The 15,138-nt window shown below is 39.7% G+C and overlaps 1 protein-coding gene across 1 annotated transcript in view; it reads right to left on the reverse strand.

Moving 5' to 3' along the window:
• Window positions 1–4,756: 4,756 nt before the first annotated feature.
• The window catches only part of sptlc2a (serine palmitoyltransferase, long chain base subunit 2a), a 37,662-nt gene continuing 27,280 nt past the window's right edge, over window positions 4,757–15,138 (reverse strand). Inside the window, exons 10-12 of the mRNA XM_079832675.1 lie at window positions 13,176–13,311; window positions 12,103–12,232; window positions 4,757–6,603 (exon numbers count right to left, since the gene is read on the reverse strand). Of these exons, the coding sequence (XP_079688801.1) occupies window positions 6,484–6,603; window positions 12,103–12,232; window positions 13,176–13,311 (386 nt within the window). The 3' untranslated portion in view covers window positions 4,757–6,483. The remainder of the gene's footprint in view (window positions 6,604–12,102; window positions 12,233–13,175; window positions 13,312–15,138) is intronic.

Genomic DNA, 15,138 nt, shown 5'->3' on the forward strand with positions numbered 1-15,138 from the left:
CCGGGGGATTGCCTGCAATAGAAAAAATGTAAAAAGAGAAACATGGGAGAGACAACAGTATTAAAACATTAAACATTTCCTTGCTGCGTGGAAGCTTTCCACTCTTTCGTTCTGCGTGGAAACTTTCCACTCTTTCGTTCTGCGTGGAAACTTTCCACTCTTTCGTTCTGCGTGGAAACTTTCCACTCTTTCGTTCTGTGTGGAAACTTTCCACTCTTTCGTTCTGTGTGGAAACTTTCCACTCTTTCGTTCTGCGTGGAAACTTTCCACTCTTTCGTTCTGCGTGGAACTTTCCACTCTTTCGTTCTGCGTGGAAACTTTCCACTCTTTCGTACTGTGTTGGAAACTTTCCACTTTTTCGTACTGTGTTGGAAACGTTCCACTCTTTCGTACTGTGTTGGAAACTTTCCACTCTTTCGTACTGTGTTGGAAACTTTCCACTCTTTCGTACTGTGTTGGAAACTTTCCACTCTTTCGTACTGTGTTGGAAACTTTCCACTGTTTCGTACTGTGTTGGAAACTTTCCACTCTTTCGTACTGTGTTGGAAACTTTCCACTCTTTCGTACTGTGTTGGAAACTTTCCACTCTTTCGTACTGTGTTGGAAACTTTCCACTCTTTCGTACTGTGTTGGAAACTTTCCACTCTTTCGTACTGTGTTGGAAACTTTCCACTCTTTCGTACTGTGTTGGAAACTTTCCACTCTTTCGTACTGTGTTGGAAACTTTCCACTCTTTCGTACTGTGTTGGAAACTTTCCACTCTTTCGTACTGTGTTGGAAACTTTCCACTCTTTCGTACTGTGTTGGAAACTTTCCACTCTTTCGTACTGCGAGGAACTTCCTCTCTTTCGTACTGCGTGGAAACTTTCCACTCTTTCATACTGCGAGGAACTTCCTCTCTTTCGTACTGCGTGGAAACTTTCCACTCTTTCGTACTACGTGGAAACTTTCCACTCTTTCGTACTACGTGGAAACTTTCCACTCTTTCGTACTACGTGGAAACTTTCCACTCTTTCGTACTACGTGGAAACTTTCCACTCTTTCATACGACGAGGAACTTCCTCTCTTTCATACTGCGTGGAAACTTTCCACTCTTTCATACTGCGAGGAACTTCCTCTATTTCATACTGCGTGGAAACTTTCCACTCTTTCATACTGCGAGGAACTTCCTCTCTTTCATACTGCGAGGAACTTCCTCTCTTTCATACTGCGTGGAAACTTTCCACTCTTTCATACTGCGTGGAAACTTTCCACTCTTTCATACTGCGAGGAACTTCCTCTCTTTCATACTGCGAGGAACTTCCTCTCTTTCATACTGCGAGGAACTTCCTCTCTTTCGTACTGCGAGGAACTTCCTCTCTTACGTACTGCGAGGAACTTCCTCTCTTACGTACTGCGTGGAACTTCCACTCTTTCATATGGCGTGGAAATGTTCCACTCTTTCAAGCTGTGAGGAACTTCCCCCTGTGCTGCGTCCATGGAATTTTTGATGTGGAATCGATTGGTCCTGATATAGCTTTGGAAAGCGTCAGAAGACCATCTCCCGAGAGCTTGGATCTGCTGTTGGGAGAGGCCTTTTTGAGCTGCTGAGGTTGTTACCCCAATACGGAAGGAGTGGCTTGAAAAGTTCTTTGCTGAGCCCCTGATAGTTGGAGAACGGATTTGAGGTGTTTCTTTGAGGATACCAGCGTTATAGGTTGTCTGGTGTCGGGACGGGTGGGCTGGGATCTTTAAATCCCTTTGATCAGAGAGGGTTTGGTGAATTGTTTATTTCGGGGGAGGAACCGCCGTACATCAATTGTGGAAAACTGGATGCAGCTCAAGTAACCTTTGATGTATTAAGGTAGAAAATAAATGAGGTGATAGAAAGGAGAGAAAAATCATGGAACGGTATGTTTATAAGAGAAGTGAAATGCTTTGAACATCTCCAGGCCGTCATGTAGGATTGAGGTTTCTGGGAAAGAACATCACTGCTTTGGCAGTGGAGAAAATTAGCCAGAGAAACTGAACTCCTGGGAAAGCAGAGGGAACATCACTGCTGTAGTAGTGGAGAAAATTAGCCGGAGAAACTGAGCTCCTGTGAGAGCAGAGAAAAATGGCACTGCTGATGCAGTGGAGAAAATTAGCTAGAGAAACTGAGCTCCTTTGGGAGCAGAGTGAACAGCACTGCTGTAGTAGGAGAAAATTAGCCAGAGAAACTGAACTCCTGTGGGAGCAGAGGGAACAGCACTGCTGTAGTAGGAGAAAATTAGCCAGAGAAACTGGACTCCTGTGGGAGCCAAGGGAACAGCACTGCTGTAGTAGGAGAAAATTAGCCAGAGAAACTGAACTCCTGTGGGAGCAGAGGGAACAGCACTGCTGTAGTAGGAGAAAATTAGCCAGAGAAACTGAACTCCTGTGGGAGCAGAGGGAACAGCACTGCTGTAGTAGGAGAAAATTAGCCGGAGAAACTGAACTCCTGTGGGAGCAGAGGGAACAGCACTGCTGTAGTAGGAGAAAATTAGCCGGAGAAACTGAACTCCTGTGGGAGCAGAGGGAACAGCACTGCTGTAGTAGGAGAAAATTAGCCGGAGAAACTGAACTCCTGTGGGAGCAGAGGGAACAGCACTGCTGTAGTAGGAGAAAATTAGCCAGAGAAACTGGACTCCTGTGGGAGCCAAGGGAACAGCACTGCTGTAGTAGGAGAAAATTAGCCGGAGAAACTGGACTCCTGTGGGAGCCGAGGGAACAGCACTGCTGTAGATAGGAGAAAATTAGCCGGAGAAACTGGACTCCTGTGGGAGCCGGGAACAGCACTGCTGTAGTGGGAGAAAATTAGCTAGAGAAACGAAGCTCCTGTGGGAGCCAAGGGAACAGCACTGCTGTGGCAGTGGAGAAAATTAGCCAGGGAAACTGAACTCCTGTGGGAGCCGAGGGAACAGCACTGCTGTAGTAGGAGAAAATTAGCCGGAGAAACTCAGCTCCTGTGGGAGCAGAGGGAACAGCACTGCTGTAGTGGGAGAAATTAGCTAGAGAAACAAAGCTCCTGTGGGAGCAGGGGGAACAGCACTGCTGTAGTGGGAGAAAATTAGCTAGAGAAACAAAGCTCCTGTGGGAGCCGAGGGAACAGCACTGCTGTAGTGGGAGAAAATTAGCTAGAGAAACAAAGCTACTGTGGGAGCCGAGGGAACAGCACTGCTGTAGTGGGAGAAAATTAGCTAGAGAAACAAAGCTCCTGTGGGAGCCGAGGGAACAGCACTGCTGTGGCAGTGGAGAATTAGCCAGAGAAAACTGAGCTCCTGTGGGAAAAAAGGAGAAAAAGTTAGACGGACAAATGGAGAAACGCATTGTGTAACCGAAAGGACTCTTATTTTGAAATGTTTATGCCTTATTATTGCGGGATGCTCATTCAAATTCATATGAGATAAAACAACAACAACCTTTATATCTATAGCACGTTTAAAAACGACATGAGTTGACCAAAGTGCTTTACGCTCTCAACGGTACTAATAAAGCATTGACAAAACACCCCTACATCAACACACAAAACACAAACACACATCTCAAACTCCCAGTCCTTATGGGCAGTTTTAAGCATGAGAGAAGAGATGCGTTTTCAACACAGATTTAAACCGTCCTAACAAGTCACAAGATCTGATACGCCGAGGGAGGCTATTCAAGAGGCGTGGCGCAGCCACAGAGAAAATACAGCCTTACAACTGTATACACCGTTTTCTTTACAGTGATTTATCGTAATATGTTGTCGTTGATACAAATTCGCTTTGCATAAATGTATGCTATTCATTGATTGTGAAATGCTCTGAACTCGAGCATTGTTCAATCCAGTAGAACGCACAATGGTGCCACATTCAGGTTTTGAAACGTGATCGCTCACGTTAATTCAGTGAAATCATAGCCTTTAAATTTCTTCTGTTTCATAATAAGATGGTAGGCTATAACAATCATTGATATGCTTGTTATACGATAGCCTGCCCTACTATAAAGGTATATTGATGTTACATTTAAGAAAGCGGGTGCTCCCAAATACATTGTTCAGTTCGCACACGTCTATTTATAGTCACAAGAGCGAGTATGGTCGCACTGTGTTGAGCCCTGTGTGCCCGAGCTTATGTGAGCGTCAAGTTGAGAAGTATTGAATCAAGGCGGTGATTATCAGCTGAGTCCAACTGGTAGCTGATTGTTTGGCGTAATATGCCCTGTTGCATTGACAGCATTTTAGTGATTTAGCCTCACAATACGTTCGCTCGCTTTACCAGCTGCAAGTAAATTGATCGTTCATCACCACGGCGACCGCGTGCACGTACATGATGAACGCACTTTTCCTGTGTGAAAAGTATCTGTCTGAACTGTAGTACACAGAGGCGGAAAGATCGCAAGAAAAAGTAAAAGAGTTGTAATACTTTATCTTAAGACAGGAACTGTTGTAGTTCTCCCTGTTGCAAGTCTGTGCTGTGTGCACTCCTTTACATTGTCCGAGCACTGCTCTTGCGGTTGGCTCGTGAATGCTTATGGAAGCGGCCGAAAGGGGTTTTTTAGATAGCTTATAACTTTGTAAGGAAAAAGTATTGAAGTATTGTAGAGTTGCTTCGAGCCGTGTAGACAGCGTGGGCGGGCGGGGCGAACTGCCGTCCGTGCTAGAAAACTTTCAATGAATGGAGGTAAGACTGCTGCGTGTATATATACCTCTTACTGTTGATTAGCTGAGTGCTCTCCACCTGTGTCAATTATCTGAACGTCCTCCTCCCGAACTTTGTTTATAAAACATCATTTAATTGTGAAGTCAGTCAGGAAATGTGCAAAAATGTAAAGTGAGGAAAAGAAACAGAAGACCTTAACAATACATTTAGGAATTGTAATTTAATTACAAGCCCACAGTGTACTTTGATTCAAAAGTAGGTCTTAAAAACAGTATGTGCTACAGGCAGCAAAATCCAAGTTGTATTAGAACACATACATCAAATGTACTGGTAAATCGTGTGTTTTATCAGAACAAGTCTGTGTATCAGTTGGAACAATCAACACTTACATTTCAGTGTTTATAATATTAAGAACTTTTTTTAAACATCTCTCAGTCTAAAAAAAAGGTTATATGATAAAAAGAAATATCCCTGGATTTTGATGTCGTAAAAGGCTTATGCTAAACACGGGAGATTGTACTACCCCACAAGACCAAAGCAAAAGAAGCCACGAAACAGAACATAGAGTGTACAGTTCAGCACCTTTAAAGCATCATAAACCAGCCGATTCGGTGATTACATCCCACATGCGTTGCTGGGAATAACAAAATGATATCAAAATACTCATCAGTAGTATGTGCACTGAGAGCATGCACATCATGCATGTGCATATGAGAGGCATCTGGAGCTGCCGTTGTTGATTAAAGTACACTTCTACAACAATAAAAGCTATGAAACATGAATAATAAATAAATATGTACATTAAAGAAACGTATGCATAAAATAAAGCTCCTTTTATGGATGGTGAAAAGGGTATAGACTTTGGAAATCATAAGACAATTAACTTCAGTCAATACTGAGGGAAGTTTATAAAATTACAGAGTGCAATATTATTAGCTATTCATGGCATTGTACTTATTAACTTATAAGTCACCATTATAATGGTTATATAAGTTTTGCATATTGATAAAAAAAAAAAAAAATCAACAAGCATTTAAAGTTAAGCTTTCTATGAGATTTTGGAATCCTACCGCACAACTTGTGCTGCAACTTTGGCGATAATGCATATAATCAGCATCCAAGTTTCCTTAGAGGTGAAAATTTGATAAATATGCAGGTTTCTACCCAAACTTCCCTCAGACATAACCAACATCGCCCTCCGCGATTTGTATCTTGATGAAAAAATAAATATCCCGGTAATGCAAGAAAAACGATAGCCAGATTGAAGCAAGACACCGGAGTTGGCTTCAAGTCAAAATCTGTGGAAAAAACAACAACTAGAAAGCCAAGTTGTGGAGCTTTTGGAGTTTGATTAAGGTAACACAGTGAATGTACTGACAATGCAATAAGAAGAACCTGTAATTCCTTTCATAGGTCAGGGTGCTTGGAATTATGGGTTCGCTGTCAGTCTGTTCTCATTTACCAAAAATGGTTTTGAGGGCTGCAGTGATATATGGCTTCAGCAAGTACACAAGCAGCTCAAAGCCCACTGTAGCTGGCCTGAAAAATCTATGTATTTATTTCTTTAAACGAATGCCACAATGAGTTAAAAACAGACCCCAAACCTCACATCAAAATGAAACCGAGGTGACCAATGCAGTAGAAGAACTGGGGAGTGAAAAAAGAAAGCATGTCTTTTTCTAAAAACATCAGAATATGTTGTAGTTGATCAGAGTTTCATGTGTTAAAATAAAGATGATATACCTAAGTTAAAAAAAAAAAAAAGTTGTATTTATTAAGTGGTTCACTGCCTCCTTTCGGAGAGCAGAAGATGAGCAGTGCACATTTGGTTCAGATAGGAAGTATGTCACTCTTCGTTCTCCTCGTATGTGGTCTCGTCAAAGGGCCGGTCCAATGAGGGAAGAACTTTACGCCGTGAATACTTCAGCTGCAGCAGATCGCCTACTTCACTGATCACATCCAGCGCCTGAAAACAATCAACACGCTCCATTACTTTCAGGGCTACACATGTAAGTCATAACATGCTAATGCTGAGAAACAGCTGCCACCTACCATGCAGTCCTTTAAAAGCTTGATCTAATATAGTCATGGTGGTGCTAGTTGCATTATTTCTAGTTCAAGTTACCATGAAACATCATAAAAAGTAAATTATTAAAGAAACCTGTTTATTTTAAAAGAAATTTAAGACTATGCACTAGGGCGGATCAACATTTTCTATATTCATGGTACATTCACAATGATTAACTGAACAACACTGAAAACTAAAATGATTTTAAATGCACTTTTTAGACGAATTTCAAGATCATTTTTGTCTTGCGACACATGAGAGCATTTTAGACATTAATAGGGTCTCTGACTTAAACATCTGTTGGAAAAACAGCATTAGAGTTGGTAGGTTTGATTCAGGATAAACGGTTCTAAACTTTGATTCAACGTTTGCATCATCATAAATGTTTATAAGTCTTTGCTTGACATCTGTCATATATTGCCAGTGTTGGGGAAAGTTGCTTTTAAAAGTAATGCATTGCAATGTTGTGTTACTCCCTAAGAAAGTAACTAATTGTATTAGTTACTTTTTATGGAAAGTAATCCATTATGTTAGCCTGACAGCCAGACCCTCACCATTGGCAGGGCTTAAAAACGCTTGTCTTTCAAATTCCCTCTGCACGCAATAGGATAGCGCTACAACCAACCAGAGCAAGGAAGGTGAAGCAGAGCTAGTTGATAGATTAAACTTTCGACGTATCCGGTCGGCAAAACTCCGAACACATCTTCCTTTCTTAAGAATGACTTCAGTGCCGTTCTCTGTTCTTTTATCAAAGAAAAGCAGTTTCGAAAGACCACTGTTCACCAGCTTCTTTGTTTACAAGTAGCACACGGAACCGCCGCAACTCTGCCGTCATTATGTTAAGCCCGCCCACCGACTCTATACACGATGTGATTGGCCTGACCAGAGTTTGGTTTTTACAGCTCGCAAGCCAAAGGAGAGTTGCTAGACTACCCTGGGCCGCTAGGGTGCGTCTAGATTTCTAGGCTAGCATTATGTTACTTTTGCATTACTTTTACTTTCATCTGGTACACTTTTCACCTGACAGCAGTTATTTAATAACAAATAAAAAAAGTTCTCTTTTTTTTGGCAAATGTAAAGGCCCTTTCACACCAAGGGCCAGATTTACTAACAGCTTGCGCCAGCGCAAACCCTCTTTTAGCGTTAAAAAACTGCTGTCAGGATTTACTAGACACGCAGCGATAAATTAGCGATGAAAAGGCGTGGACAGAGTTATTTTTGCGACTGACCTTATTGCATATGCATTTGTAGGAGTTTTCCTTTCAGATGCAAAATGTATGGGAGGAGACGATTTACATGTGCTGTGTGTATGAATAGCTATGTTTCCATCCACCTATTTTTATGCGCATTTTGGGATATCGCATTAAATAATGCTGAATGGAAACACCAAGATGCGCATCAATTCTAAAAATGCGCATAAAAAACATATGCGCTCGTTTGAGTAGGATACATTTTTTATCCGATACGAAAACATGCGCATAAACTACGATGGAAATGCATTATCAAATAAATTCCTTGATGCGCATAAAAAAAAAATCATGTGACTTTCGCGATGAAACAGCATAACTGTAGTAACCAGGGGAAAAATCTTGTTTGCAAAACATCTTAAATGTTGTTTTGGTCATTCAGAAGTCTGTTGTCAAAGATGCTCGGTATATTTCCCTCCTAGAACTGCTTTCTAGTTTCTCTGAGAGGCAAATAATTTATTATATACGAAAATTATTATATATGGTGGCTTCTCCTATGTTTCTTAGTGATTTTTAGCGGTAGTTTATCAGGAAGTGACGATTATGTTCCCTTCGACTCACTGGATGGAAACGGTGCTTTATTCGCAAATGTTTTGTGCGATATTGCATTTTTGCGCATAAATTACATTCGCAACTTTGGATAGAAATATAGCTAATGACAGCTAGTGGTTGAAATGGGTACTGGGTACATAGTTTTGTACGCACCCAAATATGTGAATTGTGTGACATTTTCCACCTGCTGATCCCTGACAATGATGTTCCCAATATTGGTTCAGCTACCCAGGTGTAGGCCCAGGTGGGAAGCCTCCAACTCGAGATGCTCAAGGGATATTGCCAGTTTTGATGTAGACTCATCTAACAATGCGACATCATCCGCTTAATCAAGATAAGTGAAGTAGTGTTCTGGCAGCCTAATACCATTCCGTGATGCTATTCGCTCGAAGATCTAGTCCGTAGCTCTGCAGAAATGTGCCGGAGCCAGAATGCAGCCCTGCCTGACTTGTAATGACTTGGCTGTAATCTCCTCGGAGAGTGTATCCTCACTTCCATTGATTCAAACGCAGCCTTAAGGTCGACCGTAGTAGTGTTCATTTCGTCAGACGAGACGAGACTAAATATGTTCATTAACAACCTTTTTTTCCATGACGAAGACGAGACGATGACGAGACTGCACCAATGTCCAAAAACACTGACTAAGACTAAATTAACATGCATTATTGTTGATGAAAAAGGACGAGACTAAAATGTTTTGCATAAAATAAAAACTAAGATAAAATCTCTCTTCATTTTCGTCTACAATTGTCTCTACTTTTACATCATGAGATGAATATTCAGCTGTTCAAAATATTCAGAAAGAGTTCCCGCTGTTGCTGGAGTACAGGTCTCTCTCAGACTCCGCCTGTCATCTCGCGGCCGCGCGAGTGTGGTCACGTGGTTCCCGGAGCGCTCAATACCTCTAGCGCTGTGTCAGTATATTTGAATGGCTTAAGCCGCGCAAGTTACACAACAGCTTCACTTTACAGGTGTTTGCAGCAATTTTTGGTAAACAGTACAGCATAGTGTGCGTCAGCCACATTTACAGTATCATTTTATTATGGAGTGGTAGAGATCAACATTGTTAACATTAATATTAATGTTTTTCTTGTTTTTAGCCCTCATGTATTCCTTACTAATTAAGTCACACTTGTACTCATTGATGATCAAATGTGACACCTTAACCATTCACCTTAACTATTTCAAAAATAAATAGCCTATATTTTAATTCAATAATATTTATTGAATATTTTGAGGAGATCTTTTGGTACTAAATACTATTTGTGCAATACTTATGGTCCATTAATGATCACTTAAAATATTTTTCTTCTAATATTTTTATTATTTATATTACAATTAGTGTATTAATTAAGGTTAAAATAGAGAATTCCACTGCAAAGAGGCAAATTAGAGACATTTTGTGGCTGGAAAAATAAAAAAATTCACTTGTAATGCCATTACCCACTGGGTGCCTGTATGGCTCTTTAATACATACACAGATCATAACTGGTTACTTATTTGTGAAATTTTGAAATGTTAATAATAGTGAATAGTAAAGAATGCAAGCAAATATAATATAACCCCAAAAAAGTGTAAAAAACATATTTTCCCTTATACTATGTACAGTCGGCTATATACATATGAATTCATACTGAATCAAGATCGAACTCGATATTTGTGCCCATCGTATCATAAGCTAATGCTGATCTACGCTGTAAATCAACCAGTTAGCTATGGTGTTGTGGCACAAACATTATGCAGGTTATATGTACTTTATGTAACTTATTTTGCCACAAAATATATTGAGTTTTCCTTTGACTAAAGCTAGACTAAAATGACTAGACTTTTGGTCGACTAAAACTTGACTAAGATACCTTGAGTTGTCTTTTGACTAAAACTAGACTAAAATGACGATACTTTTAGTCGACTAAAACTTGACTAACAAAAAAAGATATGTGAATGACTAAATATGACTAAAACTAACAAGGACATTTGGCACAAGACTTAGACTAAGACTAAATTAAAAATAGGTGACAAAATTAACACTACGACATAGGTTATAAGTGGATGGTTAAACTCGCAGTGTATTTCTGACAGAAGCCTGAGAGCGAGGATGGCGTCTGCTGTAGATCTGCCTGGGGTAAAACCTGATTGTTGAGGGTGGCGCCGAGACCAGGGAGAGGTTGAATCCTTGCTAACAGGATGTGAGCAAACACCTTTCCCGGAACCGACAAAAGTTTAATGGGTCTATAACTGAAACATTCAGTCCTTGGCCCCTTGCCCTTGTACAGCAGCATTATGATTTCTTCTTTCCACTGAGTGGGAATGCGTGTCAGAAGACCACACCCACAAAAAGAGTTAGTGGAGAGCTTTGTTGACAGGGCTTATGGTGCATTTCAACCTCTCCCCGGTCTCGGCACCACCCTCACCTACATTATACCTCGCATCAGGTACGCTTTTTCTATAAGTTGAATACGGAAGGCGGTCTGGCGGAAGCTAGATATTTTACTTTGTAAGAAATCTCATCGATTCACTTCAGAAGGCCTTTATTAATCCCCCGGAGCCGTGTGGAGTAAGTTTATGATGGATGGATGCACTTTTTCCGTTCACTGCCATTATAAAGCTTGCAAACATCGGGGTATTTTTTTATATAAATACGATTGTGTTCATCAGAAAGAAAGTCATATACACCTAGGAGGGCTTGAGGGTATGTAAATCACAGAGTAATTTTCATTTTAAAGTGAATACATTTTTTAAACACTGGCATAAATTTAACTAAACTTGTCAAAATGTTAGCTTGAAATAATGGTCCCTCTAATTAAAAGTATAAATTATAAAATAAAAAAAAAGGAGGACAAATACATAACATCAAGATATACAGTAAATAGAACCTTCAAACTTTTGTTATGCACTTCGAACAATCTTAAGTCATTCCGAAATGAAAGAAATGCAAGAAAACATGTCAGAAGGACACTTAAAAATGTGTTGACGTGATAACCGGTCACATCAAAGTACATGATGTTTTCTTAAGCACGGGGAAGGGGGCCGGCGGCCGGTGTGCTTTTCACCATAGTTAAATCAAAGTGTCCTTGGGGAGGCAGATTAAGATGCTCTTTGATCTCCTGCCAGTGCAGACCCCTGTGGCAGGCGCTGCTTATGTAAACGGCCTCAGCCGAGACCTGTATTAATTTATAGCACAGGACAGTTTGAGGAGGAGCCTGGAATTCTTTAGACAGCGATTCTTTTCAAACATAAAGGGTGTGTATCAAGTTTGAGATACTAGATTTCAGAAGATTGATGGACAGGGGTTTGAACTTGACATACAGAGACCACAGACTCATCTGGTCTAATTCCTGCTGAAAGTCATCCTTTCATCCATCTTATTTGAAATACAAAGCATATTTCAACCAAACTCACCGTATGGGGCTCTATACTTCGACTTTAACATCAGTATGTCATCAAAGCTCACAGCTTTTTCCATCAAGTCAACATATTCCATTGTAAACACCAAAATTTATGGCATGAGAAACAAAGGCCAATAAAAAGGGCATAATGCTGCTTTGAAGTAATCTAAATTATTGGATGTATTCACTGTGGTGAGAAAATGAGTAGTTACCCTGTCCAGCATTTCCTTGGAGTGGGCCGCAGAGATACAGAAGCGGGCTCTGGACTCTATGATCGGCGTGGCTGGGAAGCCCACCACCACTACGCCAATGTTTCTCTTCAACATCTCCCGACCAAACGCCCTGGAAACACACACACAGCCTCATCAATTTTCAAGAAGTTCTTTCCAAACTAAGCTTTCCCCTGTTTCTGTTCTATTATGAGGAACTATTATGACTCTATTACGAGTGTAATACATATACATTTGGATTTATTTGGACAGTTATAGACCTGAAATCTCGCTAAACAAGAAATTTGTCATCAATAATATTGCTTTAAAGAGATGGTTCGCCCAAAAATGAAAATTCTGTCATTAGTTAATCACTCTCATGTCATTTTAAACCAGTATACTGTTTTGGGTTTTTTTGGTAATTAAAATAAAGCTGAATTAAAATAGAAATATTAGATGAAAAAAAGAAAAGAAATACTAATTACAACTATATGGAAATAAAACTGACAAAAGCACAAAACTACATAAACATAAACTAACTACAGACATAAACTAAAATTAAAACAAAGTATAAAAATAAAAGCTAATTCAAAATATGAATAAATACTATAATGGTATTTAATACTAAAATAACATTGAAACTCAAAGGATGAATGCTGAAAAGGATGAAAAAAAAAGTACTATAAAAGTAGTCCATACAACAAAACACTATACAAGTCTTTGGAAGACTTGAAGACAGAATGAAATAAAAAACTAATTACTTTCCCTTTTAATAATACTTCACTTTTGGCTTGTTCATCACACAAAGCTATCATGAGGCTTTAAAACACTTGTAATACAATGTATAATAAGTTGTATAGACAGCTTTTATTATGATTGTATGACCTTTTTAGAGCATTTTAGGAAAACAAGAGTCGAAAATTATTCAAAATGTCTCCTTTTGTGTTCCTTTGAACAAAATACCAGGATATGGGTTTGGAACGACATGAGTGTGAAGAATTGTTTTGTGAACTATTCCTTTAATAGTGTGTAGAATTATACTGAGAGATTGGAGAGAGACTGAGAGGAAGACTAACCCGATTTTGGCGGGCATGTAGAGCATCATGGGTACCACAGGTGAGTCATTGTTGCCATAGATGATGAATCCCATCTCCCGCAGTCTCCTACGGAAATAGACTGTGTTTTCAGCCAACCGCTGGATACGAGAACGGCCTGAAAACAAGAAACGCAACCAAAACATTAAGCTGAAGTTTTCAGAGGAAAAAAGTAAGATTCTGTCTTCTGGCACTCCACATCTTTTTCCACAGCCTTTCATGCGATCAGACAATTAAAATTTACCAAGCCACACAACTCATTACTTCAGATACTAGGAAAGTCGGCCACCTGAGCTATAAACTTAATACTTTAAGCCTCCATGATCGGTAGATCTGAAACTGTTCAAGAAGAAATCTTTAAAACCTGCTGATTTTAAACCACAGCTTAACTCTCCCCCACGATATCAAGGCACAGAAAAAGTATCATATGTTTACCATGTCTGTTTCCAAAGTGTTTTTTTTATCACAATTCAGATCCATCAAAGCTTGATATCTAATGCCCGAGAGTTTTTAATCAGCTGGATAAACAAAGCCCTGGTGCTGCAGGTTACAAGAACATGCAATGATCCAATGCGTGATTGATGCGGAAGAAGAATACAGTAATGAGACTTGTACTGCAAACAATCTTCCGGAATGGTTCCAATAATCTTGACAAAAACAGGAAAATTAGTGTCTTGATTTTTCATCAGCTCCCACTTGAAGTGGGACATATGTTCCCTGGGGGAGGATTGCTTAGCGATCCACGTCAATGGAGCTCTTAAAACACTTAGTCCACCGCAGTGATCTGAGAGCCATGCTAAAGGTTTTACGTTTCCGAAAGCCTTGGTTCTGCTTCGTCAAACATTCCACGCATGCTAAAAGCTTGAACAGAGGAATTTCCTACTCTGTGACAATGTCTCACCCCGGTGTCATCCAGACGCCTAAAATCCAGCAATTGCTGTGCTGTGCCGTGCCTACAAGATACTAAAAATTTGCTTTGCTGTGGTGTTTTAGCATTCTGTCTGGTCTTGTAAAATTCTGCTTTTTAGTGGGTTTGCAAAACAAGGGTTATAAAGACAAAAACGGTTGAACAATTTGGCCTGGTCTATAATATGACGGGGCTATTGAGGTTCTATCTGATGAGCTCTTGTGAAAGGAGACTTGACTGACTGTGAAACTGGACTCCTTCCTCAATCCCCCAATGTAAATTGGCCACTGACAGATAAAGCAGGTTCCACGAGTCATGACCGGGTCAGCCGCTCTGTGGTAAGGAAATTAAGCCAGGCCATGTGTAATGCTAAACACTCTGGAAGCCCAATTTCGCTCCTGGTGATTCCTCCAATTGGTTCCTCGGCCGAATAAAGTAGCGCTATGATCTTTGGAAGTGGTTCTCATTTTTCAAATCAAATATTTTAGTAGCAGCTAGTTCACCCAAAATTAGAAATGTCATAATTTACTCATCCTTATGTCACTCAAAGCATGACTTTCTTTCCATTGTGGGACACAGATATTTTGAAGAATGTTTCAACTGTTTTTGTCCGTACAATGAAAGTCACCGAGATTCAAAACAACACTAACTTTCATTAGTTATTCAAAATATCTTCTTTTGGATTTCACAGAAGGTTAATTTCATTCATATCAATATTCCTGTAGTTCCAGTCCAATTGAATTATGTTGAAAACTATTTTGAATATTGTCATCCAATTCAAACATTAATATTCAAAAGAATAAAAAAACACAGTACCGTTCAAAAGTTTAGAGTCAGTGCTTTCTGTAAATGTTATACTTTTATTCATAAAGAATGTGTTAAAGTGACTATAAATACATTTATATTGTTAAACCAATTCTGTTCTCTTGAACTTTCTACTAAAAGAATCCTAAAAAAAAAAGTACCACATTTTCTACAAAAGAATATTAAGCATCACAACTATTTTTATAAGGAATGTTAAGAAAAGCATATTAGAAT

Source organism: Gobio gobio, assembly GCF_949357685.1.
Source record: "Gobio gobio genome assembly, chromosome: 13".
Classification (NCBI taxonomy): domain Eukaryota; kingdom Metazoa; phylum Chordata; class Actinopteri; order Cypriniformes; family Gobionidae; genus Gobio; species Gobio gobio.